This window comes from Schistocerca americana, chromosome 6, assembly GCF_021461395.2.
Source record: "Schistocerca americana isolate TAMUIC-IGC-003095 chromosome 6, iqSchAmer2.1, whole genome shotgun sequence".
Taxonomy (NCBI): domain Eukaryota; kingdom Metazoa; phylum Arthropoda; class Insecta; order Orthoptera; family Acrididae; genus Schistocerca; species Schistocerca americana.
Window position 1 is genome coordinate 134,495,346 of NC_060124.1, and position 27,948 is coordinate 134,523,293.

Consider the following 27,948-nt stretch of genomic DNA (forward strand, 5'->3'; position numbering starts at 1 on the left):
CATTTCAGCCTGTTCATATTTTGATGTTCTTTAAATACTGTAATAATTATCGGAAGCATTTCTTCCCTTAAACTTGTGTGAAGTATTCTCGATGTAGAATTTGTTCTGTGACACAGGTGTAAGGTTTTGAATAGAAATTATATACGAAACTGTGCTTTAAGAGGAATTTATTTTTTCAGTTTGTACTACATCAGACGACAAGTTTGTGATATGAGGGAGGAATTTGAGGGGCGAACCCATGGAAATAGTCTTAAGTGATCCCATTCAAAAATAAAAATTTATGACACTGAAAGACGTGACACTGTAGGCACCGAAAATTTTTATACGTCTTCCGTAATGATTTCGCTAGGCAGTGGCCTCTCGGTTAGCGATTGCACGCAGCTCTAGGTCGCAGTCAATCTGTGGGACATCAAAACTAGATCGAACCAGCGACCGCCCGTCTAAATTTTTAAAATATTGTAAACATAGAGCGAAAATATGCATCGTTATTAGATTTTAGTTAAAATATGCAATAAAAGGTGAAAAGGAGCCAAATATGCAAATGCATATGCAACAATCAAGTGCATATAATCCGGTCTCTACTAATAACCAAAGCGTAAATGCTAGCCTTTTTTTTTTTTTTTTTTTTTTTTCTAGATTATGTTGGTTGTTGGGTTCTAAATTCCTCGTCAGTTGCAATGAGAAGCCAGCGAAAAGTGTCAACAGACGTATGCGAAAAGTTCTGAGCTAATACTAAGGAAATCTGGAGCTTCAATTCGGGTTAAGTGCTTTGTGGTGTCACCGCCAGACACCACACTTGTTAGGTGTTAGCCTTTAAATCGGCCGCGGTCCGTTAGTATACGTCGGACCCGCGTGTCGCCACTATCAGTGATTGCAGACCGAGCGCCGCCACACGGCAGGTCTAGTCTAGAGAGACTCCCTAGCACTCGCCCCAGTTGTACAACCGACTTTGCTAGCGGTGGTTCACTGTCTACATACTCTCTCATTTGCAGAGACGACAGTTCAGCATAGCCTTCAGCTACGTCATTTGCTACGACCTAGCAAGGCGCCATATTCAGTTACTATGAACGTATTCTGAATAGATAATATTGTGAATCATGTACCGTCAAGACCGACGTTCATCATTAATGGATTAAAGTTAAGTATCAAACTAATTACGTCGGCTTTCTGAATTCTAATTCCTTGTCATGTTCCAGACCTCACGTCCGTATAGTCCTTCCCTCCTCACGCCAGCCTGCGTGAGCTAAAACGCGTGCATTTCGGCCTCCGCTAGTAACACGGTGTTGACTCTTCTGCCAACACAACATGCTTTATCTCTACGGATGTCTTGTTTATGTACGTAATATCTTCCTTTCCTACCCATTTTCCTTATTTCGTCAAAGGCAGTACGCTAGCCATGCAAAATTACCTGATCTCTATTTCAACGTTTTTCAGCTTGGGTCTAAATATATATTGTTGTAACCTATGTGCCAGTTATTAGCTCCAGTTCATTATACCGTATTTTCTTCCATTCCCTCTAGCGTAAACGCTTGTTCATATACAAGGAAATGGCAGTGAACACTGGTGAATTGTTTGCGAAAGCGCATTCGCTCCGCTATAAAGAGGGCTTAACGCTGCATGCTGCTATAGTTCGCGCTCATTGTTCCATCCGCCTTTAACATTCTTTGTTCATCAGAGCCAAGTTTTCGCGGTGTGGTTAGCTTCTCGAAATATTTTTCAGCGCGGGAATTTAGAGGCTGAGAGCATCTGGTTTCCTTCTTAGCTCCCAGGCGGTGGCCGGATTCTTCGTGGAAGTTTTCCCCCTAAAGAAGCAGCTTTCCGGCCTCTCGCCAGCATACTTCCAGATTTTGCTGAGCATAAACCCGCTGCTCCACCTCCGGTCCGCCTTTCACCCACCCCAGATTCAGCCCGCTGGCGACATAACGCCGTACAGTATTTATGAGCAAGAATGGTGCTCTTATTTATAGAAGGGGAGTTTAGTTCTGACTGACATACCGTCAGTCTGCGAGCTTTGCATCGAACAAAAAAAGGGTGCGTTGTAAGCTAAGTCTCTATTGTGTACACGGACGTATATAAGGGTGGGTCCAGGGGGTCCGGACCCCCCCCCCCCCCCTTCCTTAGTTTATACAAAAAACGCCAATATTAGAAGAGTACCCGCTTTTGAAACCCCGTGCCACAAAATAGTCGCGCACTGCGTTTGGTTGACGTAGTGACAAGCCATGGAGGAATGTCTACCCCCACCCTCACTCTGTGTGCAACGAAAGTGAGTGCAATCTTGCCAACCGTAGTGGAATTCCGCTACGCGTATTGGAATTTTTTGGCCTTCGTGGTGTAGCGGCGAAATTCTGAAATTGTTAAAAATGTAGCGGAATTCAACTTTCTTTGGCGAAAAGTAAAACCCTCGTAAATTTTCACTGCCAAGTACAGAACATGAAATATATGCACGAGAATGCAGATACCGAACAGTCTTTCTCCATGATGACAGACATTAAAACTAAAAGACTTATTAAGCTACTCGCAGAAACGTTAAGTGACTTGTTGAAAGTATGAATAGACATCCAAAACAAGAACCGTCATTGATCATTATTAAATTTAGTACACAATTACGGAGGAACATTTCCGTAATTTTGAAAAACGGATCAATTATTATCTGAGAACTGAAGGTGACCAAAATATTGCTGCATCAACAAATTCATACATTTCACTGTGATTTTAATAAACATTGAAACGTTTCACACACACAATTCTAAAAAAACCTTGTAAATTAACTCCTTACGCCTTAGCCAGTTCAGATTCCATATAAAGAGGAAAATTACCTGTCGCATCAAACTACAATTACTATATTAACAGCAACTATTTGGATGAAGCATGATATTCAGGTCCATCACTGGACACTGTCGTCCTAGCTGTCGCTGATCGTTAAATGCCCCAGCTGGAAAGATATGGAGTATATTTGTTTATAGCTTAAATTATTTATTTAGCCTGTATATCGTCAGGAATTATGTAGACTATATCATAAATTACATTTGAAACTGTATTGGAATTTAGATGTGCTCGTAGCGGAATTAACTTATTTGTGGCTGGCAACACTGAAGGGAACCAATGCAGTGTGTTCTGCCGCTTCCCCTTGGGCAGTCACAATTAGAGTGACGAAGTTTCGGGCGTCGTGTGTTAAGTCAGCTTAAACTGTGTGTGCGTGTGTTTAGTTGTTAAAAGAGTCGTGTTTGAAAAAAGAAAAAAAACTATGAAACGGACAAGACAGAAATCCCTTCTGTTTTTTTTTTGTTTTTTTTAAGAGACACAGAATTCTGATGCACTTGTTTCGAAAGAGAGTGGCATGTCACCACGTGATGCGGAATACCGGCATGAAGGAGCGGGACCATCCAGGAAAACCGAGGATGAAGCAAAGCAGGGTGAGTCTCCTATTCACCATTATAAAGAGGGTTATATGATTTTGAGCCGCAGTTTTGTAAAAAATAAAGAAGAACCTTCTAGTTTAACATTTAATTACAAGTGAACAAATGGGCCTATCGCAAAATACGTTATACCAACTTTTTCTAGTTTAATTCTGCGTTACGCTATTATATGAAAGAATTTGGTTACAATGTTTAATAACTATTTTCTATTATATTTATAGTAACAATTGCCTGGATTATGGGCGTTTTCCCTAGGAACTACTCACTTCAAAACTCTTGAAACGTCTTAGTCGGATGTTAATGAAATTTCATGTGGTTACAGGCACATGTATTGGCAGTGTAAATCTCAACTTACAGAACTATTCAATCACTTATTGAAAATTTCTTATAATTTTTCTAAAATAAGTTTTCCATGGCCAATATAAACATAGAAAGCGTGTGATTGTTTTGGAGCTCTTTTTTGTGGTACCTAATATTGAAACTACGATCACTGAGACTGTACAGTGTGATATAATTTTATGAAGTTTAATATTGAATAATGGTTGCAACTATGTCCATGTTGAAGTAGGTTTTTTTGCCAGCAAAAAAGGTGACTGTTAATTGGCTGAAAAGTAAATGTGACAAACAGAGGCGGATAAAAAAATTTTGCACCCTTGGCGGTGCAACTAGATTGTGAAGAAATTATTAGTAAGTTAGCAGCAAGGTGTAAAACGCTAAATATAATACTTTAAATTACAGTAATTAATGTTTAGTTTTAAATTAACTTACGACTTGAAGTTACAGCAAAATGCCATAGTGTCAAAATTTAAATACAAAGACTAATATAATAATATTAGTGCTTAATATAAATGATTAATAATGATATTCAAAAATATATAATTACCTCCAATGTTAGCATACAATTAGTTGCTTTTTCATAAATAAATACCTCAACGGCTACAATACATATGTTTTATTTAAAGACGCTTGGATCAATTAGTGTTTCTCTACAGTTTTACCCGCATGTAATATGGATGCTAACGTATTTGTGGGTTTTTTAATTTCAGCTTGATTGACTCTATTGGCGTTAACAGCAAAACCTTTTTATGTGGTGGGCGAAGACAGGTTTACCTTCCTAAATGATAGTGTTGGACTCCCCCCCCCCCCCCCCCCCCTCCTATGCAAAAGCTGTAGGTACGTTCCTGATTGTGTGTTATCCGCAGTGGCATTTGTAAGAATGTCACTGTAATTTGGTAGAGCACGCATGGTGATTGCCAACAAACCGGGCGAATTAGGGCGCTGATTAAGGCTCTGGGCTCGTATTTGAGTAGAAACGGGTTCTGATTTCCATCAAATCATCCCGAATTGAGTGATTTTCCTAAATCAGATGACCAGCGAAATGGTTTCTTTCCCGGATCCTTGTCAGATTCAAGCTCGCGTTTCGTCTCTGATGTCACTAAGTAGAGTAGACGTTAAATTTTACGTGTGGAAAGTAAAACTATTATAGAAGCTAAAAAATTTATAGACGGATTCTTTTAATAGTTCAGATCAAAACTGCATAGCATTCAGTAATTACGAGTTTCGGCTGGATATTCATCTATCTGTAGATAAATCATCAATCTGAGTGCAGTGTCTGATCGTAAGATTAGATAAAGACTGATAATTAATCTGAAGAGAGCTGAACATTCAACGGAAACTGGTAATCACCAAATGTTTTTAGATGTAGATCACTAAAACATTTTTGTCTTAAATTTTTTTTAACTTCATTAAACTTTTTAGATCGTTCGTCTCCCCCCCTCAGGAAATAATAAAGCGAATATCATCATTTAATGCACAATAGGGGACGGAAAAATAATTTTTTATATTTTTTTTATTAACCTGCAGCCAGCACCATATTGAAATAGGAATAAGATAGTCCAGCCCATTGGACGAAAATACGTTTCTGCTCAGGGGTAACGTTACTTTGCGCGAGTTCTACCAAACTCTCCAGCAATGCATCATTATCGGCAGCCTTTTTCCATGATTCGAAAGTCCAATGGTGTGTTCTGTGCTGTGTGATCAGTAGAAGCAAATGTGTGGGATACTATGTTCTGTAGATCATTACAGAGTGGTCTGGTGTCGTCCAGAGATCGCATTGGACATTAAAGCCGGCAACGCGAATCAATACCACAGACACTAATAGGAGGTACTTCACAAGATAATACGTCCCTCTCAGTAGTGCAGCATCCTCGCACTGACGTCAATACACGGAGGTGGCAGAAGTCATGCGATACCTCGTAATATCGTATCGGACCTTATATCTGGCGTAGTGCAACAAATCGGCGTGGCATGGACTCAACAACTCGTTGGAAATCCCCTGCAGAAATAATGGGCCGTACTGCCCCTACAGGCGTCTATAATTGCGGAAGTGTTGCTGGTGAAGAATGTTGTCAACGATCTGACCTTTCGCTTATGTCCCATAAATGTTCGATGAGATTCTTGTAGAACGATCTGGGTGGCCAAATCATTCACTCCAATTGTCCAGAATGGTCTTCAAACCAATCGCGAAGAATTGTGGCCCGGTGACATGGCGCATTATCATCCATAAAAATCGCATCTTTGTTTGGGAACATTACGACCATGAAAGGCTGCGTATGGTCTCCAAGTAGACGAACATAAGCATTTTCAATCAATGATCGGTCCAGATCCATGTAAGCATTACGAAGCCAACACCAAATTCGACAGTGCCTTTTTGAAAGCATTGGTCCATGGCTTCGTGGGGTCTGCGCCACGCTCGAACCCTTCCATCGGCTCTTACCAACTGAAAGCGGTACTCATCTGACCAGGCTACAGTTTTCCAGTCGTCTAGGGTCCAACCGACATGGTCACGAGCCCAGGAGAGGCGCTGCAGGTGTTATCGTGCTGTTCGCAGAGGCACTCGCATCGGTCGACTTGTGCCGTAGCCCATTAACGCCAACTTTCGCTGCACTGTCATAACGCATACGTTAGTCGTACGTCCAACATTGATTTATGTGGTTATTTCGCGCAGTGTTGCTTGTCTGTTAGCACTGACAACTCAACGCAAACGCCGCTGGTCCCGGTCGTTAAGTGAACGCCGTCGGCCACTGCGTTGTCCGTGGCGAAAGGTAACGCCTGAAATTCGCTATTTTCGGCACTATTTTGACACTGTGAATCTCGAAATGTTGAATTCTCTACCGATTTCTGAAATGGAATTCCCAAGCTTTTAACGCGAACCACCATTCCGCGCTAATCGTCTCTTAATTACCGTCGTGCGGCCATTATCACGTGGGAAACCTTTTCACATAAATCGCCTGAGTACAAATGACTACTCTGACAATGCACTGCCCTTTTATACCTAGTGTACGCGATATTACCGCCATCTATATATGTGCAAGTCACTATCTGATGACATATGACACCTCAGCGTATACTGTCGAACATGCAAGAGCTCAGCCCAGTTCGAGACCGCAGCCACGGCAGTCAACATCATCGCGTAGGACTGTGACAGTTGAAGTTTCTGATGAAACGTGATTTCGTAAATACTGTATTTTGTACTGCAGGAGAACAGTTTATTAATCTGTGCATCCGAGTGGTTCTAGGCGCGTCAGCCTGGAACCGCGCGACCGCTACGGTTGCAGGTTCGAATCCTGCCTCGGGCATTGATGTGTGTGATGTGCTTAGGTTAGCTAGGTTTAAGTAGTTCGAAGTTCTAGGGGACTGATGACCTCAGATGTTAAGTCCCATAGTGCTCAGAGCCATTTGAACCAATCTGTGCATCAGGTGATACTTGATAATAGTCAATGACAGTTGTAAATTATCCAGTACTTCTGTGGCAAACCTCCACTAGGGCCTTGCCTAGTACGGCGGTGCGGTTCTCCCGCATCGTTCCCCTGCGCTCTGTCACTGAGTATGCGACTTCATCAGCATCATATGCGGAAAAGAAGTGTGTCTGAGTTATGTAAATTTTTTACTCATTTGTGTAATAAAGTGAACATTTCATGTGCTCTACTTTGCTGAGCTCTCTCACAGAGCAATCAAAGAACCCACAACTATGGTCGAACGGAAGTAGTCTCGTCTGGTGACAACAGGGGTGCGAAAGATGGTGCGAGCTGTCAAACTGTCGAACTGGCGAATGACTTGCTGCACTATGGACCAAATATCTGCTGTCAATTATCTGTGACAGTCAACGATAACCACTGGCATCGGCATTTTGTTTTCGATGGGAATTCACTCTGATGGTGTTTCATTTGACAGATTGACACTGGGATAGTCCACTGCCCACACGACTTCGGAAAAGATGTGGTCCATGAGATCCACTCAATCAGTCACCAACCACCTTCCATCACTCAACTGTGCTGAGTTTGTGCTTATTAAATCCTTCGCGCGACCGTTATGCCGAAAGCCAGTACACAATATGGCGACATCCTAGTTACGAGACAAGCCTAATTTAACTCATCGAGAGCATGAATTCACCAACCACTGCACAAATAACGACTGTAATGAGCTACGAGCAGTAGTCTTCGCTACAGGAAGTAGACATAGTGATGTTAGTCTACGTGTATAAATACTGATGAGTCAAAACATTTGGAGGCTGAATGGCGTCTGATGGCGTTCAGAACACGTGGTGCGATTAGGAAATTATACAAGTTTTAACACCCACGATATATATATATATATATATATCTGGAACCGCGTGACCGCTACGGTCGCAGATTCGAATCCTGCCTCGGGCATGGATGTGTGTGATGTCCTTAGGTTAGTTAGGTTTAAGTAGTTCTAAGTTCTAGGGGACTGATGACCTCAGAAGTTAAGTCCCATAGTGCTCAGAGCCATTTGAACCATTTTTTTGAAGGTGCGCCTCTGCAGCAGACGATCCATATATGTTCCCATGTTCACCCAACGACGTCATCGATTATGTTTGTTGTGTACACAGAAAAATGGAAACAAATTGAGGATATGTTAGATGACGATCAGTTTCGCTTTAGGAAATGGAAAGGCACACGAGAGGCAGTCTGACGTTGCGGTTGATAATGGATGCAAGACTGAAGAAAAATCACGACACGTTCATTGGATCTGTCGACTGGAAAAAGCGTTCGACAATGTAAGACGGTGTGAGATGATCGAAATTCTGAGAAAAATAGGGGTAAGGTATACGGAAAGATGGGTAATATACAATACGTACAAGAGCTCTTTTGCCCCTACTATTCAGTTCGTACATTGCAGAAGCTATGGCGTATATAAGAGGTGTTTTTTTTTTAAAGTAAGAACCGTTTTGCCACACCGCGGCCGCAGCGCTGCGGTCGGCGTTCTGCGCACGTACACTGGGTACCTACATCTGTTGTCTACGCACTGACGCCATTACAGTCTGATTCTTCCTTGTTTACGTTGTGTACTGAGTGTTTAAGATGCCTCCAGTAATCGTGAGTCCCGCCGACCGTGAAGTACGCGCTGTTATAAGATTTCTTAGTGCTAAAAGCCTAAAAGCCATCGATATTCATCGTGAGATCTGTGCAGTTTACGGAGAAAACATTATGAGTGATGGAATGGTAAGAAAGTGGGTGAGAGCATTTAAAGATGGCCGCACAAATGTGCATGATGAACAACAGAAAGGGCGTCCTTCGGTCGTTAATGAAAGCTTGGTGCAGGAAGTGGACAATGAGGTGAGAGAAAGCAGACGCTTTACGATTTACTCCTTGTGGGATGACTTCCTAATGTTTCTCTTAGTATTTTGTATGGCATTGTGACCGAGTATTTGAATTACCGAAAATTGTGCGCACGTTGGGTACCCAAAATGGCGAATCAGACCAAATATCTCATCACATCTTTTCGATGGGAAACTCTAAATCATCCTCCGTAAAGCCTCGATCTTGCGGCCAGTGACTACCATCTGTTCCTGCACTCGAAGAAACACCTGGGCGGTCAGCGTCTTCAAGACGATGACGAAGTCAAAACAGTGGTGATGCAGTGGTTAACAAGTCAGGCACCAGAACTCTATGATGAGGGTGTTCAAAAACTGGTACAACGTTATGACAAGTGCCTCAATATTGACGGAAATTATGTAGAAAAGTAGATTAAGGTACAGGCTTTCATGTTAAAATTAAATTATTGAGGTATCTTAGCACGTCTTTTTTAATTTCAAAACGGTACTTACTTAAAAAAACACGCCTTGTACATTGAAGCTCTAAAGAAACTATACAGGCATGGGTGTTCAAATACAGAGATATGTAAACAGGCAGAATACGGCGCTGCGGTTGGCAATGCCTATATGAAATAACAAGGATCTGGCGCAGTTGTTAGAGCGGCTACTGCTGCTACAAGAGTAGGTTATCAAAATTTAAGTGAGTTCGAACGTGGCGTTCTAGTCGCCGCATGAGCGATGGGACACAGCATCTTCGATGTAGCGATAAAGTGGGGATTTTCCTGTACGACCCTTTCACGAGTGTACCGTGAATATCAGGAATCCCGTAAAACATCCAATCTCTGACACCGCTGCGGCCGGAAAAATATCCTGCAAGAACGGGGACAACGACGACTGAAGGGAATCCTTCTACGTTACAGAAGTACACCCTTCCGCAAATTGCTGCAGATTTCAATGCTGGGCTATCTATAAGTGTCAGCAAGCTAACCATTCAACGAAACATCATCGATATGGGCTTTCGGAACCGAAGGCCCACTCGTGTGCTCTTGATGACTGTACGACACAAAACTTTACAACTCACCTGGGCCAGTCAACACCAATATTGGACTGTTGATGATTCGAAACATGTTGCTTGGTCGGTCAACTCTTGTTTCAAATTGTATCGAATAGATGGACGTGTACGGCTATGGAGACAATCTCATGAATCCATGGACTTTGCGTAACTGCAGGGGACTGTTCAAGCTGGTGGAGGCTCTGTAATGGTGTGGTCCGTATGCAGTTGGAATGATATGGGACCCCTGATACTTCTAGATACGATTCTGACAGGTGGCACGTACGTAAGCATCCTGTCTGATCACCGACATCCATTCATATCTATTATGCATTCCGACGGACGGTCGCAGGTTCGAATCCTGCCTCGGGCATGGATGTGTGTGATGTCCTTAGGTTAGTAAGGTTTACGTAGTTCTAAGTTCTAGGGGACTGATGACCACAGCAGTTGAGTCTCATAGTGCTCAGAGCCATTTTGAGCCATTCCGACGGACTTGGGCAATCGCAGGAAGACAATGCGACACCCCATACGTCCAGAATTGCTACAGAGTGGCTCCAGGAACACTCTCCTGAGTTTAAACACTTTATCTGGCCTCCAAACTCCCCAGATGTGAACATTATTGAACATATCTGGGATGCCTTGCAACGTGCTGCTCTGAAAGAGATCTCCACCCCCTCGTACTCTTACGGGTTCATGGACAACCCTGCACAATTGATGATGTCAATTCCCGGTGGAAGTACTTCAGACATTAGTAGAGTCCATACGTCGTATTGCGACACTTTTGCGTGCTCGCGGTGGTCCTACACAATATTAGGCAGGTGTACCAGCTTCCTTGGATCTTCAGTGAAAAAGAAAGGTTCAGGAGTGATGTTCAAAATTCAGGGTGAAAGAATATCAATGATAAGATTGGCTGATGACATTGCTATGATGAGTGAAAGCGAAGAAGAATTGCAGAGTGTGTTCAATGGAATGAAAAATCTAATGAGTAAGGATTATGGATTGAGAATTAATCGAAGAAAGACGATAGTAATGAGAAGTAGCAGAAATGAGAATAGCGAAAAACTTAACATTATAGTGTTCACGAGATAGACGACATCAAAGAATTCTGCTATCTAGGCTGCAAAATAGTCCATGATGGACGGACTAAGGATGATATAAAAAGCAGACTAGCAATGGCAAAAAGGGCATTCATGGCCGAGAGAAGTCTGCTAGCATCAAACGTATGCCTTAATTTGAGGAACAAATTTCTGAAAATGTGATTTTGGAGCACAGCATTGTATGGTAGTGAAGCACGGGGAGTGTGAAAATGGGAAAAGAAGAGAAATGAAGAATTTGAGATGTGGTGCTACAGAAGAAGATGTAAAGGTTTTTTAAAAATTACCACTACCAGTCACAAACTTTGTCAACTATTGTATTACTTATTTATTTAGCGACATGTTTCGAGGGAATACCCCATCTTCAGACTAAATTGCATTACAAATACAACTTTACAATAAGGTCATACTGATGATATATAGTCTTTTCGTAAATACTGTGGTCATCCTGTGGAAGAAGAGAAAACTTAGTGAGAGGCGATGTCACTTTGGAAGCTGGACTGATGTTTGCACGAAATTTTTTTTGTAACGGTCACCCACTTTGTTGTTCTGGCGTGACAGACTTGTTGTGATTCGCTGAGGTTTTTCCGTTTCCGTGGCTCTCTTGGTCACTGTTCACAAATTGTCACTAACATAGCAGTAACTTGGAAACACGATCACAAACAGTTCTGTAGGGCAGTGGACAAGTTGGCGGTCGAAATACAGTTGGTTTCGATTTGACTATCGATTTGTCAATCTATGTGGTGTCAGATGTGTACACGTCTTGTTATCATATTACGAATGTACTTTAAAATGCATACCTTGAAAGTTATGAGCACTTGTTCAAAGTAGCGAAGATGATCAAGAGCTCATAGCTCTTAAGGTATGCATTTTAAAGCACAGATGAGACATTTTTTCTTGTTTTGGTCCATACTATCACTTCCCAAAATATGGAAAGCAAAGATCTTGCAGTAGAAGAGATTAGCTCACTAATTTGTTACATAGTTTAATTCTTAACTTCTTTGCGTGTTTTTGGTACTTGCATTGCTTAATTCATAAATTTCGGGCGTATTATAGTATTTGAGAGTTGTAGCATCGCGTTTTAGTACCTGAATAGTGTAAAATCGCGTAGTCTCCTTCCGCCGCCGAGCAGTGTGTCAGCAGTGCGCAAGTAGCAGCATTACTGCATTTACTGGGCAATCTTGTATTTTAATAACCGTTTAAATTTTGTGTCGGTTTGTTTGTGCTCTCTGTAGATTAGTTCAGACGTTCTTTGCACAACAGTTTTTAGCATGGATAGGGACTGCAACTGCTGTGTTCGGATGCAGGCTGAGTTGGCATCCCTTCGTCCCAGCTTCAGGCAGTGTTGACTTTGGTCACACAGCTTGAGGCAGTTGCCAATGGGCATCACTGTGGGGGTCCGGATGGGGGTTTGTCGGGGACGGTCAGCTCGTCCCACGCATCTCCCGATCGGACTGCGGCTGTGGCTGCCCGGGATACTGCCCACATTGAGGCTGATCCCTCACCTGTGGTAGAGTGGGAGGTCGTCTCGAGGGGTGGCAGGGGGCGAAAGACATTCCGGAGGGCTGAACGGAAGGCCTCTCCAGTTTGTCTGACGAACTGGTTTCAGGCTCTGTCTCAGGCTGATACTGATCTTCGGCCGGACATGGCTGCTTGTCCTGTTCCAGAGGTTGCCCTCAGTCTGCAAGATCCGGGCGGTCGCAGAGGGTGGGCTTGCTGGTAGTTGGGAGCTCCAACGTCAGGCGCATAATGGGGCCCCTTAGGGATATGGCAGCAAGAGAGGGGAAGAAAACCAATGTGCACTCCGTGTGCATACTGGGGGGAGTCATTCCAGATGTGGAAAGGGTCCTTCCGGATGCCATGAAGGGTACAAGGTGCGACCATCTGCAGGTGGTCGCTCATGTCGGCACCAATGATGTGTGTCGCTATGGATCGGAGGAAATCCTCTCTGGCTTCCGGCGGCTGTCTGACTTGGTGAAGACTGCCAGTCTCGCTAGTGGGATGAAAGCAGAGCTCACCATCTGCAGCATCGTCGACAGGACTGACTGCGGACCTTTGGTACAGAGCCGAGTGGAGGGTCTGAATCAGAGGCTGAGACGGTTCTGCGACCGTGTGGGCTGCAGATTCCTCGACTTGCGCCATAGGGTTGTGGGGTTTCGGCTTCTGCTGGATAGGTCAGGAGTCCACTACACGCAGCAAGCGGCTACGCGGGTACCAGGGGTTGTGTGGCGTGGGCTGGGTGGTTTTTTAGGTTAGATGGCCTCGGGCAAGTACAGAAAGGGCAACAGCCTCAAAGGGTGCAAGGCAAAGTCAGGACATGCGGGGACCAAGCAGCAATCGGTATTGTAATTGTAAACTGTCGAAGCTGCATTGGTAAAGTACCGGAACTTCAAGCGCTGATAGAAAGCACCGAAGCTGAAATCGTTATAGGTACAGAAAGCTGGCTGAAGCCAGAGATAAATTCTGCTGAAATTTTTACAAAGACACAGGCAGTGTTTAGAAAGGATAGATTGCATGCAACCGGTGGAGGCGTGTTTGTCGCTGTTAGTAGTAGTTTATCCTGTAGTGAAGTAGAAGTGGATAGTTCCTGTAATTATTATGGGTGGAGGTTACACTCAACAACCGAGCTAGGTGAATAATTGGCTCCTTTTACCGACCTCCCGATTCAGCAGCATTAGTGGCAGAACAACTGAGAGAAAATTTGTAATACATTTCACATAAATTTTCTCAGCGTGTTATAGTCTTAGGTGGAGATTTCAATTTACGAGATATAGACTGGGACACTCAGATGTTTAGCACGGGTGGTAGACACAGAGCATCGAGTGACATTATACTGAGTGCACTATCCGAAAATTACCTCGAGCAATTAAACAGAGAACCGACTCGTGGAGATAACATCTTGGACCTCCTGATAACAAACAGACCCGAACTTTTCGACTCTGTAAGTGCAGAACAGGGAATCAGTGATCATAAGGCCGTTGCAGCAGCCCTGAATATGGAAGTTAATAGGAATATAAAAAAAGGGAGGAAGGTTTATCTGTTTAGCAAGAGTAATAGAAGGCAGATTTTCAGACTACCTAACAGATCCAAACGAAAATTTCTGTTCTGACACTGACAATGTTGAGTGTTTATGGAAAAAGTTCAAAGCAATCGTAAAATGCATTTTAGACAGGTACGTGCCGAGTAAAACTGTGAGAGACGGGAAAAACCCACCGTGGTTCAACAACAAAGTTAGGAAACTACTGCGAAAGCAAAGAGAGCTTCACTCCAAGTTTAAACGCATCCAAAACCTCTCAGACAAACAGAAGCTAAACGATGTCAAAGTTAGCGTAAGGAGGGCTATGCGTGAAGCGTTCAGTGAATTCGAAAGTAAAATTCTATGTACCGACTTGACAGAAAATCCTAGGAAGTTCTGGTCTTACGTTAAATCAGTAAGTGGCTCGAAACAGCATATCCAGACACTCCGGGATGATGATGGCATTGAAAAAGAGGATGACACGCGTAAAGCTGAAATACTAAACACCTTTTTCCAAAGCTGTTTCACAGAGGAAGACCGCACTGCAGTTCCTTCTTAAATCCTCGCACAAAGGAAAAAATGGCTGACATCGAGATAAGTGTCCATGGAATAGAAAAGCAACTGGAATCACTCAACAGAGGAAAGTCCACTGGACCTGACGGGATACCAATTCGATTCTACACAGAGTACGCGAAAGAACTTGCCCCCCATCTAACAGCCGTGTACCGCAAGTCTCTAGAGGAACGGAAGGTTCCAAATGATTGGAAAAGAGCACAGGTAGTCCCAGTCTTCAAGAAGGGTCGTCGAGCAGATGCGCAAAACTATAGACCTACATCGATGACGTCGATCAGTTGTAGAATTTTAGAACATGTTTTTTGCTCGAGTATCGTGTCGTTTTTGGAAACCCAGAATCTACTCTGTAAGAATCAACATGGATTCCGGAAACAGCGATCGTGTGAGACCCCACTCGCTTTATTTGTTCATGAGACCCAGAAAATATTAGATACAGGCTCCCAGGTAGATGCTATTTTCCTTGACTTCCGGAAGGCGTTCGATACAGTTCCGCACTGTCGCCTGATAAACAAAATAAGAGCCTACAGAATCTCAGACCAGCTGTGTGGCTGGATTGAAGAGTTTTTAGCAAACAGAACACAGCCTGTTGTTATCAATGGAGAGGCGTCTACAGACGTTAAAGTAACCTCTGGCGTGCCACAAGGGAGTGTTATGGGACCATTGCTTTTCACAATATATATAAATGACCTAGTAGATAGTGTCGGAAGTTCCATGCGGCTTTTCGCGGATGATGCTGTAGTGTACAGAGAAGTTGCAGCATTAGAAAATTGTAGCGAAATGCAGGAAGATCTGCAGCGGATAGGCACTTGGTGCAGGGAGTGGCAACTGACCCTTAACATAGACAAATGTAATGTATTGCGAATACATAGAAAAAAGGATCCTTTATTGTATGATTATATGATAGCGGAACAAACACTGGTAGCAGTTACTTTTGTAAAATATCTGGGAATATGCGTACGGAAAGATTTTAAGTGGAAGGATCATATAAAATTAATTGTTGGTAAGGCGGGTACCAGGTTGAGATTCATTGGGAGAGTCCTTAGAAAATGTAGTCCATCATCAATGGAGGTGGCTTACAAAACACTCCTTCGACCTATACTTGAGTATTGCTCACCAGTGTGGGATCCGTACCAGATTGGGTTGACGGAGGAGATAGAGAAGATCCAAAGAAGATCGGCGCGTTTCGTCACAGGGTTGTTTGGTAACCGCGATAGCGTTACGGAGATGTTTAGCAAACTCAAGTGGCAGACTCTGCAAGAGAGGCGCTCTGCATCGTGGTGTAGCTTGCTCGCCAGGTTTCGAGAGGGTGCGTTTCTGGATGAGGTATCGAATATATTGCTTCCCCCTACTTATACCTCCAGAAGAGATCACGAATGTAAAATCAGAGAGATTCGAGCACGCACGGAGGCTTTCAGACAGTCATTCTTCCCGCGAACCATACGCGACTGGAACAGAAAAGGGAGGTAATGACAGTGGCACGTAAAGTGCCCTCCGCCACACACCGTTGGGTGGCTTGTGGAGTATAAATGTAGATGTAGATGTAGATGTATGGAAGATCAGGAACCGCTTATAGCTCTTAAGATATGCGTTTCAGAGCCCATATTTACTTGACTCTTTTGTTTAGAATGATCATTCCTGTCATATCACTGAATATTGACCATCACTTCTGAAACACCCTGTGTACATAAATGATTTTGGGGACAGGGTGGGTAGCAATTTACGGTTGTTTGCTAATGATGCTGTGGTGCACGGTAAGGTGTAGAAGTTGAATGACTGTAGGAAGATACAAGACGACTTAGATAAAATTTCTAGCTGTAAGTGGAAGAATGTAAGTTAATGAGAATGAGAAGGAAGAACAAATCTGTAATGTTCGGCTGCAGTGATACTATCGTCCTGCTTGACAGAGTCAAGTCGTTTCAATATCTGGGCGTAACGCTGCAAAGCGATGTGACATGGACGAGTGTGTGAGGACCGTTGTAGAGAAGGCGAATGATCGACTTCGGTTTATCGAGGCGGATGCTAGATTTGTTACCGGTAGGTTTGAATAACACGTAAGTGCTACGGAGATGCTTCTGGAATTCAAATGGAAATCCCTGGAGGGAAGGCGACGTTCTTTTCGCGAAACACGATCGAGAAAATTTAGAGAACTAACATTTGAAGCTGACTGCCGTTCTACTGCCGCCAACATACATTGCGTGTAAGGACCAAGAAGATAAGATACGAGAAATTAGAGCTCATACTGACGCATGTAGCCAGTCGCTTTTCTCTCATTCCGTTTGCACTTGGAACGGGAAAGGAAGTGAATGGTAGTGGTACAGGGTACCCTCCGCAGGCGCGGTACGGTGGCTTGCAGAGTATCTACGTGGATGTAGATGTTTGGTTACCAATTTCGATGCCTCATTGGCACCAGCTACAGGCCCCTATTCGAGAAACAAGTTAAGTGATCTAGGCGTCTGTGCTATTATAGGGACCCCTATATCCTACTGGTTTCCGTAGACATCTAAAAAGTTTTTGGTCGACGTGAACCCTTCACACCTCTAACGACAACTGTCGACCGAGGATTTTTTACAAATCTAAGGAAACCAAATGGCTACAGTGGTCCCTATAATAGCACAAACGACTAGATGACAGTTTTGTGTAAGGAGCCTGAAGACATTGCCAACGAGGCATTGAAAGTGAAAGCTAAATAAAATTATTGAATAAAATTACAGCTCTTGATATATATTTTCTTAAAGCTACCGAGAAATTGTCGAATCCATGCGAGACAGAATCGCCACTGTATTGCGTTCCACTGGTTGGCACTGGAGAGGAATTCGTGGTGGGTCGCATCCGTACAGCCAGAAGAGTGATTACTCAAAAAAAAAAAAAAAAAAAAAAAAAAAAAAAAAAAAAAAATTTGCGTTCCAAAGGCGAACGAACACACTATTAAACAGATGGTCAAAACGTTTTGGCTCATGACTCTATGCAGGTACAAAAACTCCTCCTAGAACGACCAGACCGTTATTTATATATTTACGTTTGGCTTTCTGCTCTTACCTTGAGTATAAATATATCTCCCGTCTTGGGATCGATGCGGAAGTTGCCCGCAGCGGGATTGTCTGGATCCACGCCAGGGCCAGTGATGAAATATACCACGTCGTGAGGCCTCTCTGTGTCACCGTCTATTGCCTTCACCTGAAATCACCGGATGTTTAATCTCACTTCTCAGCTCACATTAACATATGCTGTCATATGTGTAAATTTGTTCACATTATCTAAAGTTACTCTCAGTCATTTTAAAAGGATGTTAAATCATGACACCCAACAAAAATTTAAATTCACCAACTCATTTGACAGTTGCGAAAGAAAATTATACAGGTCGTAATATAAGCTTAGATAATTTCTTACACTTCGAATCTCCACGTCACAGGAAATTATCTTAGTCATTCCTGTTCACAAAAAAGGGCAAGAGAATAGGTGTAGAGAATCATAGCCCAATATCGCTGACTTGCGCTCGTATGTTACAAGCAGAGTTATAAAACTACCGTACTCTACTGTAGACTACCATAATGAATGAATGATAGTATGGCATTGTTGGCCGGGAGGCTCCATGCCGGGAAGTTCGGCCGCCGTATTGCAAGTCCTTTTTAGGTGACGCCACTTCGGCGACTTGCGAGTCAATGATGATGAAATGCAGATGAAAGACACACAACACGAGGTGGAGAAAATCTCTGACCCCGCCGGCAATCGAACGCGGGCCCCCGTGTGCGGGAAGCGAGAACGCTACCGCAAGACCACGGGCTGCGGACAGACTACCATAAGTAAGCATAGACTACTGTACTTTTGCTAGTAGCCTCGATCAGTTAAGATCGAAAACGAATTACCCGTACGTTAGGTGTGTTGCACACCGATCGGGCGTTACCTCATTTCGATCACTTTGTTTGCTTATACAATGAGCGTCGTACTAGAGTCCCCTAAAAATCAGGAAGCAGTGAACTGTGTAGAAACTCGGTGAGGCTACATAAGGGGCAGTGTGCAGTGAAACCTATGGAACGTTTTTGTATTGCATAGTTATCTTCGTGTCTATTATTTAAAAATAAAGTATTTATAGCAAAACTGAAGTTGATGAAATCTTCTCGGTCTTCAATCCGGGTAGCTGCGCCAGTAGATGATGAGAATGACACTCATCGAAACGTCGAGAATTTTCGACGCAGCTACCCGGATGGAAGCCCGATAAGATTTCATCAGCAGTGTACACCGGGAAAGAATATTATTAATTTGTAACGTGAAACAGAGGGATACTGTAGTAAAGATTTAAAAAACTGCAGTTTTATCATATAGCGTTAGAAAATGCAGTTTCCTCAAAAAAAGGTAAAATTAAAAAAACTGCAAAACAAAATCATATCAAACATCGCTTAAATAATTCGTCGAACTTATATAAAATATGTTTCAGTTATTCATAAATAACTTTCGCACTTTTCAATAACAGCAGGAAACTCTTGCCTTTGATCATGATGAAGAATGTTCTATTGAGTACAAAATAACAATAATAAGTATTTATAGATCTTTTATGTTGTGCATGGAACCTGGAGTTGCATCAAAAGTAATTGCTTTGTGGTTACATAAAACCGCAGAAGATACGCGATCAACTAATTTTTATTGCTGATAAAATGCAGTTTATAGATTATAAAGATATAAAATACACAATTCACTAAAACTGAACGATGTGTTATTCTAATTATGTGCAACACAGACAAATGAACAAACAAAAAAAACAAAGAGAAGTTGTTGGCTCCCAGTTCCTCTCTCACGCTTTCATTTATGTTTCTTTCCCTACTACAGGCAGTACTACTGCTTCCAGTACTACAGGCAATCCTACCATTTACTACATTGAAGAGACAGTGAAACTGGTATACCTACCTAATATCGTGTAGGCTCCCCTAATGTCGTAGCGAGATTGACTATTGTAACCTCAAATCCTCCAAAACAAACGAAAAATATAACTATTCAAAAAACAGACAAAAATTCACTTGACGCCTTCCTGAGAGTCAATCTCCACTTCTTCCAAATTAAAAATGGAAGTGCAGACCAGATGCAGAAGTGCCGCAACACGATGTGGCATTGACTTGACTAATATCTGAAGTAGTGCTAGAGGGAACTTACACCACGAATCCTGCACGGCTGTTCATAAATGCGCAAGAGTACGAGGGGATGGAGATGTCTCCTGAACAGCACGTTGCAAGGCATCCCAGATATGCTCAATAATGTTTATGAATGGATGCAGGTGATCAGACAGAACGCTTACGTACGTGTCATCTGTCAGAGTCGTATCTAGACGTATCAGGGGACCCATTTCACTCCAACTGCACACGCCCCACACCATTACAGAGCCTCCACCAGCTTGAACGGTCTCCCGCTGACATGTAGGATCCATGGATTAATTAGGTTGTCTCCACACTCGTCCACGTCCATCCGCTCGATACAATTTGAAATGATACTCGTCCGCCTAGGCAATATGTTTCCAGTCATCAACAGTTCAATGTCGGTGTTGACGGGCCCAGGCGAGGCGTAAAGCTTTGTGTCGTGCAGACATCAAGGGTACACGAGTGGGCATTCGGTTCCGAAAGCCCACATCGACGATGTTTCGTTGAATGGTTCGCTTGCTGACACTTGTGGATGGCCCAGCATCGAAATCTGCAGCAATTGGCGGAAGAGTTGCACTTTGTCATGTTGAACGATTCTCTTCAGTCGTCGTTTGTTCCGTTCTTGCAGGATCTTTTTCCGGCCGCAGCGATGTCGGATATTTGATATTTTTCCAGATTCCTGATATTCATGGTACACTCGTCAAATGGTCGTACAGGAAAATCCCCCCCGCCGTTGTTTTTTGCGTTGTTCAGTAAGAATTTTGGGTACCCAACGTGAGAAAAGTTTTCGAAATTTCAGTTTTTCAGTAACAATTTCATGAATTAATGAACGTGAGATTTGCGGAACTTTCATAGCAAGGGCACTAAGTGTAAACTTACGGTTCTACTTAATCTTCTCTTCTGTTGTGTTGTGTGAACCAGTTCATCAGCAACCACAGACGGGCGTCCACTTTGTTCTTCATTGTGCCCTTGATCACGTCCTTCACTGAACAGTATGACCCATCTTCTAACCATTGAATCACTCATAGCATTTTGCCTGTAAACCTCGCAGATTTGCCGATAAATTTCCTTTGATTTAACTTTCTTTGCATTTAGAAAACGAATCACAGATCTGATTTCACGCGCGGCGGCATTTTAAATTACGGCTGACATTATAAAGATGCACTACAAAGTACACGTCGGCGGCAGCGATCTGAAAATGGTGTACATGTCTTCTCCTTAGAGTAACTGCCCCGCGTGCTTGGAACTGCGATCGTAGCGCTGCCGCGGACAGAAATAGAAACGGAACTTACTTTGTGGACGACCCTCGTATCAATAAAACCTTGTATTCTTGTTGTGATACACTACAAAAACTGATTACAGTTACTTAATGAATTACCGTAGCATGCAGTACTTGGTCGACCACTGAAAATGCAGAAAGACAAAATTCTCACTTTGTTTAGTGAATGTTCGCTCCCTTCGAATGCAGAAAATTGCTAGATATTGCCAGTAACAAAGAGAAATAATCCGACAGTTCGAATACAAGATTAATGGCGATCGTTCTGATCGTGTAACATCGTATAAGTAAGAAGCGGCATGAAATGGAACGATCGGCATTTGGGAAGCTGAATGGAATTTCTTAGATATGTTGCAACGTTTTTGGGAAAGTACAATGCATCTTTGTACGATATCGTGTACAAGCCGCTAGTCTATTGCAGAGATTGGAGCCCTTATCAAGGAAGCATGACAACAGAAAAATTTGGAAAGTTTTGGTAAGGTATTATGGGACCAAACAGCTGAGGTCATCGGTCCCTAAGCTTACACACTACTTAATATAACTTAAACTAACTTACACTAAGGACAAAACACACACCCATGCCCGAGGGAGGACTCGAACCTCCAACGGGGAGAGCCGCACGAACCGTGACAAGACGCCTCAGACCGCGCGGCATGACAACAGACATCGAGCGAAATCGGTGATGTGTTTCTAGATCCTAGCAGGTCGCTATAGCTTACAGAAAGTATAAGTATTCAGGCTATTTGAATGGGAATCTTTGGGAGAAAGGTGGCATTGTTCTCCATACTTCCTGTAGGATAAATTTAAAGAATCCTGTATTCGTGGGAGACTGCGTCACCAGTCTGCTACCAGTCTCGTGAGACTAACGTAAGAGGGAGTATGGTGGCTGCAGAAGCATGTATAGTTTCTTTTTCCCTTACTCAGTTCGCGAATGGATTAGAACAGAAAGCCTCCAGTATTTACAAGTACCCGGTTCAACACACTGCTGTGCTGATATTATTACGTGAAATCTAATAATTAGAGAAATAGTTGTTGTAAGCAGACAGGAAGGCAACTTGCGGAAACAATTCTCACAACATGCGTAAACGTAACTGATACACAATTAATTTAAGTAATATATGAAGTACAGGGAGTGGGCAGAAATATGGGAACACCGAAAACACAACATATTATCATGCCTAACAGATGTGGGGAACAACTTCCAGTCGTGTCGGATTGAATAAATACAGGACCTCCATCGTTTTCAATGGAATATTATACAGTTTTTCCTGCAAAATAGTGGCAAGTTCAGGTAATGAGGATGGAGTTTGATAGGGACTATGCACCCATCTCTCCAAGGTATACCACAAAGCCTCATTAATACTGAGATCTGGTGACTGTGACGCTCAGGAGAGCGACAATTCACTCTCGTGCTGACAAAACCAGTCCTGGGCGATGCGAACTGTGTGAACATGGACCCCGTCGCCTCGGAATACAGCATCATCATGGAACAAATGGATGGACCTAATTTGCCAAACTAGTTACAAATCCTTGGCAGTAATGCAGACTCGCCGAGTAACCAAGGAGCCTATGGAACATTATGATACGATTGCCCAAACAATCACCAAACATCTACCATGTTTCATTTTTGGGACGTAGACTCGGTCAGAACTCGGAAACCGCGCGTAACAAGACTCGCCCAATCAAATGACTTTCTTCCATCGCTCCATAGACCAGGTTTTATGGCTTCGGCGCCACGTTTTCCCGTTACGAGCATTTGAACCACTGACGCCTGATTCTGGAATAACAGTTCGCCCTGCTCATGGAGCTCCCCGCGTGTTGTTTTGGTGCTGGCAGGATTCGCGAGTGCGACATTCAGTTCTGCAACTGTCGTCCTCTTATGTTACGTCACAACATTCTGCTATGACCATCCGTCACGATCACACAACACACACTTTCGGCAGCGTGGTGACTTAGCGGATTATGTTTTTCCGCTTTCCCTGTAGGCTGAACAAATTTTCGATGCGTTGCCTTTTGAAACACACAATATTTCGACTGCTTTGGCTACGGAAGCGCCCACCATACGAGCATCAACAATTTGCTCACGTTCTAATGCACTTAGCTCCGACACCGTGCATTCTCAACTACACAGAACACTGTTCTCGCCTCGACTGACACTTGCAAGGTACTGAGGACATAGCTAGGGTGCCGTTCGTGGTCAAACGTAGTATGGAAATATGCAGGCCTGGCTAGCTTTTCTGTTCAAGAATACATTTCTCGCACCGTTTCCATGTTTTTTTTTTTTCCAAACCCTGTAGTTGTGTACCAACAAATAAGCAATTTACGTCGAATATTCTTATTCATTTTAACTTACCTGCAGTGAATGCATAGATCACGTCTTGAAACTCATGTACTTTTAAAAATGAAATTGTAATGCTTTATTTTTGCAGGTATATGAGTTTCAAAACGTACGATCCACGCCTTCTATTTCTGCTTCTATACACTGAAAGCCACTAAGCCACTGTGAAGTGTATAGCAAAAAGTACTTCGTAATGTGCTAGTTGTTAGGGATTCTTCCCGTTCCATTCTCGTATTGAACGCGGGATGAATGATTGCTTAAATGCCTCTGTGCGAGCTAATTAGCCTAATCTTGTCTTCGCGATCACTAGGGGAGCGATACGTAGGGAGTTGTGGTATATACATGGATTCCTCGCTTATGCCTGGTTCCTGAAATGTTGCAAGTAGGCATTCAGAATGTGGTTTACATCTACCTTCAAGCATCTGGCAGTTCAGTTTTTTAGCATGTCTGTGACACTCTCCCACAGGTTAAGCAAATCTGTAACCATTCATACTACGCTTCTCTGTATCCGTTCAATATCCCCTACTAGACCTATAACGGGGTGTTCAAAAAGTCTCTCCGCAGTGCCGTATGGTTGTTAGCCGCTAGTGTCGTATGGTTGTTCGCCTGCCTGGGTTACTTCCCTTCAAGTGGACTCTCCCAACATTCCACTGTTTCGTTTATCTCAGCTAGCGTCAGTAGTATCGTTGGTGTGTGTCATTACGTGTTGACGTGAACGTTTAAGTTTAGTTCCTTTGTTTGTTTGTTTCGTTTTTGTCACTGTTAAAATGCTAACCATTGAAAAACTTTTGCATTTATTCGAACAAGTGTTCAAAGCTGGCGGTAAATACACACTTTCAGTTCGTCAAACATTTAATTCAGTTTACCCGGAGACAACAAATGGCTCAAATGGCTCTGAGCACTATGGGACTTAACATCTTAGGTCATCAGTCCCCTAGAACTTAGAACTACTTAGTCCTAACTAACCTAAGGACATCACACACATCCATGCCCATGGCAAGATTCGAACCTGCGACCGTAGCAGTCCCGCGGTTCCGGACTGCAGCGCCTAGAACCGCACGACCACCGCGGCCGGTTCCGGAGACAACACTCCCATATCACGAAACTGTGCGAGATTTGATTAACAAATTTCGAAGTACGGGTTCAGTGACAGAGGCACCGAGAAGTGATCGTCCTAGCGTTTTGTCTGAGGATAAACTACTCGATATTTCCGATAAAATGTCCATGAGCCCGAACAAGTCAGTAAGAAAACTCGCCCAGGAAATCAATGTTAGTGTCGGAACGGACCACACAGCTGTAAGGAAAAAATTAGGACTTTTCCCATACAAAGTGACAGTCGTGCAAGAACTGAAAAGTACTCATCATGGCAAGAGACTGCATTATTGTCAATGGTTCAAAAATTTCGTTCAACAAAATGGAAGGGATATTCTTAATGAAACGTTTTTCACTGCTGAGGCGTGGTTTCATTTATCAGGGTACATGAACTCGCCAAATTCTCTTATGTGGGGTTCTCCAAATCCATTGTGTATTCATGAGGAACCACTTCATTCTGTGAAAATAGGAGTTTGGATTGCAATTTCTAGACGTCGGATTGTGGTCCCATATTTTTCAACGAAACAATAAACGCACAACGATACTGCAGTGATATTCTGTACCCATTCATAGGAAAACTTGTGTTAAATGAAATACTGAACGGTTATTTTCAACAAGATGGTACAACTGCGCATACAGCTCGCGTTTCAATGTCACTGCTTGCTGATGTTTTTGGTGATCGCATAATTTCACAGGGACCTTGGCCTCCACGATCGCCTGACCTTACACCACCTGACTTTTTCTTCTGGGGTGCAGCGAAAGCAACCGTCTTTAAAAACCGTCCAAAATCCATCGATGAATTGAAAACTGCAATATCCACTTTCACTGCTTCTGTTACAGAAGAAATGTTACAGCTTGTGTTTGGAAACATGATTAGGCGATTTGAATTGTGTATTCAACAGCGGAGGGGATACTTTCAATATTTAATGTGGAAATTTGTAAGTAAAAATGAATATTCAATAAATTAATAACTTGTATTTCACTGAGTTTCATTTCGGTATATTCACTGCGGCATACGGCACGCGCCGCTAACAGTCATACGGCATTGCGGAGAGACATTTTGAACACCCAGTACTAATGGTCCACAGACTTGAGCAATATTCTAGTGTATATCGCACGAGTGTTTTGTAAACGGATGATATTTTCCTTGAATCCTACCAATGAACTGAAGCCTAATATCTGCTGTACCTACGACAGAGCCCGTGTGATTGATCTGTTCCATATTCTCACAAATCGTTACACCTAGGTATTTTATGAATTCACCAATTTCGATTGCGACTCAGTGATATGCTAGTCATCTGACGTAAGATTTTTTCGTTTAGGAAGTTCGCAGTTTTACTCTTTCGAACATTTAAAGCAAGTTGCCACTCTTTGAACCACTTTCAAATATGAAATGATAATTAAATTGACACCCTAGCTGCAAACAGGCGTTGATATACATCATTGGGGAGACGTTGAAAATGTGAGCCCCGACCAGAATTCGAACCCGGGATCTCCTGCTTACATGGCAGACGCTCTATCCATCTGCTCTAACCCTTGCACGCTCCCCGTGAGACCCACATTCCAAACATGTCCACACCACTACATTCGTAGTGCGCCTAATAGGTGTTTGCACATCACACTCATTACTCGTGGCAGATTAATCTACCAAGTCCCGTACAAGTTGGGGCATAGAGTGTGCGTTCGCACAAGAAGGTCGTTGGCCAGGTAGCCATATTTAAACTATACATGAAGGTAATCTATTCCCGAAAGAACAGGTAACATTGATGACCGTGCAGCCTCTGTAGAATGAAATGATAATTAAACTGACACCCTAGCTGCAAATAGGCGTTGATATACACTCCTGGAAATTGAAATAAGAACACCGTGAATTCATTGTCCCAGGAAGGGGAAACTTTATTAACACATTCCTGGGGTCAGATACATCACATGATCACACTGACAGAACCACAGGCACATAGACACAGGCAACAGAGCATGCACAATGTCGGCACTAGTACAGTGTATATCCACCTTTCGCAGCAATGCAGGCTGCTATTCTCCCATGGAGACGATCGTAGAGATGCTGGATGTAGTCCTGTGGAACGGCTTGCCATGCCATTTCCACCTGGCGCCTCAGTTGGACCAGCGTTCGTGCTGGACGTGCAGACCGCGTGAGACGACGTTTCATCCAGTCCCAAACATGCCCAATGGGGGACAGATCCGGAGATCTTGCTGGCCAGGGTAGTTGACCTACACCTTCTAGAGCACGTTGGGTGGCACGGGATACATGCGGACGTGCATTGTCCTGTTGGAACAGCAAGTTCCCTTGCCGGTCTAGGAATGGTAGAACGATGGGTTCGATGACGGTTTGGATGTACCGTGCACTATTCAGTGTCCCCTCGACGATCACCAGTGGTGTACGGCCAGTGTAGGAGATCGCTCCCCACACCATGATGCAGGGTGTTGGCCCTGTGTGCCTCGGTCGTATGCAGTCCTGATTGTGGCGCTCACCTGCACGGCGCCAAACACGCATACGACCATCATTGGCACCAAGGCAGAAGCGACTCTCATCGCTGAAGACGACACGTCTCCATTCGTCCCTCCATTCACGCCTGTCGCGACACCACTGGAGGCGGGCTGCACGATGTTGGGGCGTGAGCGGAAGACGGCCTAACGGTGTGCGGGACCGTAGCCCAGCTTCATGGAGACGGTTGCGAATGGTCCTCGCCGATACCCCAGGAGCAACAGTGTCCCTAATTTGCTTGGAAGTGGCGGTGCGGTCCCCTACGGCACTGCGTAGGATCCTACGGTCTTGGCGTGCATCCGTGCGTCGCTGCGGTCCGGTCCCAGGTCGACGGGCACGTGCACCTTCCGCCGACCACTGGCGACAACATCGATGTACTGTGGAGACCTCACGCCCCACGTGTTGAGCAATTCGGCGGTACGTCCACCCGGCCTCCCGCATGCCCACTACGCCCTCGCTCAAAGTCCGTCAACTGCACATACGGTTCACGTCCACGCTGTCGCGGCATGCTACCAGTGTTAAAGACTGCGATGGAGCTCCGTATGCCACGGCAAACTGGCTGACACTGACGGCTGCGGTGCACAAATGCTGCGCAGCTAGCGCCATTCGACGGCCAACACCGCGGTTCCTGGTGTGTCCGCTGTGCCGTGCGTGTGATCATTGCTTGTACAGCCCTCTCGCAGTTCAAAATGGCTCTGAGCACTAAGGGACTTAACTTCTGTGGTCATCAGTCCCCTAGAACTTAGAACTACTTAAACCTAACTAACCTAAGGAGGTCACACACATCCATGCCCGAGGCAGGATTCGAACCTGCGACCGTAGCAGTCGCGCGGTTCCGGACTGAGC

At 43.8% G+C, this 27,948-nt stretch overlaps 1 protein-coding gene across 1 annotated transcript in view; it reads right to left on the reverse strand.

Annotated features, from left to right (window-relative positions):
* LOC124620008 (neural-cadherin-like) overlaps nt 1-27,948 on the reverse strand; it is a 306,270-nt gene that overhangs the window by 247,831 nt on the left and 30,491 nt on the right. Inside the window, exon 3 of the mRNA XM_047146673.1 lies at nt 17,804-17,941. Coding sequence (XP_047002629.1) covers nt 17,804-17,941 — 138 coding nt within the window. The remainder of the gene's footprint in view (nt 1-17,803; nt 17,942-27,948) is intronic.